This window comes from Mastomys coucha, unplaced genomic scaffold, assembly GCF_008632895.1.
Source record: "Mastomys coucha isolate ucsf_1 unplaced genomic scaffold, UCSF_Mcou_1 pScaffold19, whole genome shotgun sequence".
In the NCBI taxonomy this organism is placed as follows: Eukaryota; Metazoa; Chordata; class Mammalia; order Rodentia; family Muridae; genus Mastomys; species Mastomys coucha.
In genome coordinates this window covers 19,433,067-19,434,090 of record NW_022196901.1, presented here as the reverse complement: position 1 = coordinate 19,434,090, position 1,024 = coordinate 19,433,067, and the positions used below count along the sequence as shown (strand labels likewise).

The following is a 1,024-nucleotide window of genomic DNA, read 5'->3' as shown; positions in this document are numbered from 1 at the left end:
CTCTTCCTCCTTTTCCCCCTCTTCCTCCTTTTTCCCCTCTTCCTCCTTTTTCCCCTCTTCCTCCTTTTTCCCCCCTTCCTCCTTTGCATCTGGCTTGGATAGTGTTATATGGATTCATGCACTTGAGACATGTTCCCTGCTGGAACAAAGGTCAGGCCAGCAGGTTTGTCACCGAGGGAAAGAATGGAGGACAAGTGGGTAGCTGAGGAGAGACAGGCAGAATTGTGATTTTGAGCTAGATCTTGGAAATTGAGTGTGGAGCAGGGCAGAGACTAGAAGCTATGTCAGCTGAAGTGCCAAGGCTAGCCTATGAAGGTTGGGTGGATTCCTTCAACCCTGAGTGATCTGAGCCTCACCCCCTCCCCTCTCACCCACAGGATCCTAGTTGCAAATGACCAGCTCTTCAGCAGTTCCTATGACCGGACAGCTCGTGTGTGGACTGTGGACAAAGGGCATGTGTCCCAAGAGTTCCGGGGCCACCGTAACTGTGTATTGACACTAGCCTACTTTGCTCCCAAGGATCTGCCCAGAGATCCCTGCTTAGAGGCAGCAATGGGTGGTGGGCTCCTAGTGACCGGCAGCTCGGATGACACAGCCAAAGTGTGGCAGGTGGCCAGTGGCTGCTGCCACCAGACTCTTCGGGGCCACACAGGTGCAGTGCTGTGCCTTGTGCTGGATGCGTCCAGCCACACAGCCTTCACAGGCAGCACTGATGCCACCGTTCGCGCTTGGGACATCCTGAGTGGGGAGCAGCTGCGGGTTTTCCGGGAGCACCAGGGCTCTGTCATCTGTCTGGAGGTAAGATTTGTCCCACTGCTGTCCTGTCATATTGCTGGAGGGCAGGAATGGAGGGAACTCAAGCCCATTCATAGTATCAGGCCTTTGGTAGGCCCAGTTCATAGTACCAACGTGTTCAGAGCATCAGGCCATCCATCCTTTCAAGTGTGGAGTGAGTAGAGCTCTCATGGTTGGAACACCTTTTTGCTTGTTTGTTTTTTTCTTTTTTTTTTTCTCTTTTTTTTTT

General features: G+C 52.6%; 1 protein-coding gene across 2 annotated transcripts in view; it reads left to right on the top strand.

Annotated features, from left to right (window-relative positions):
* Wdr86 (WD repeat domain 86) overlaps positions 1 to 1,024 on the top strand; it is an 18,717-nt gene that overhangs the window by 12,280 nt on the left and 5,413 nt on the right. For both annotated transcript variants that reach the window (XM_031380195.1, XM_031380194.1), the window contains exon 3: positions 378 to 798. In XM_031380195.1, coding sequence (XP_031236055.1) covers positions 378 to 798 — 421 coding nt within the window. The remainder of the gene's footprint in view (positions 1 to 377; positions 799 to 1,024) is intronic.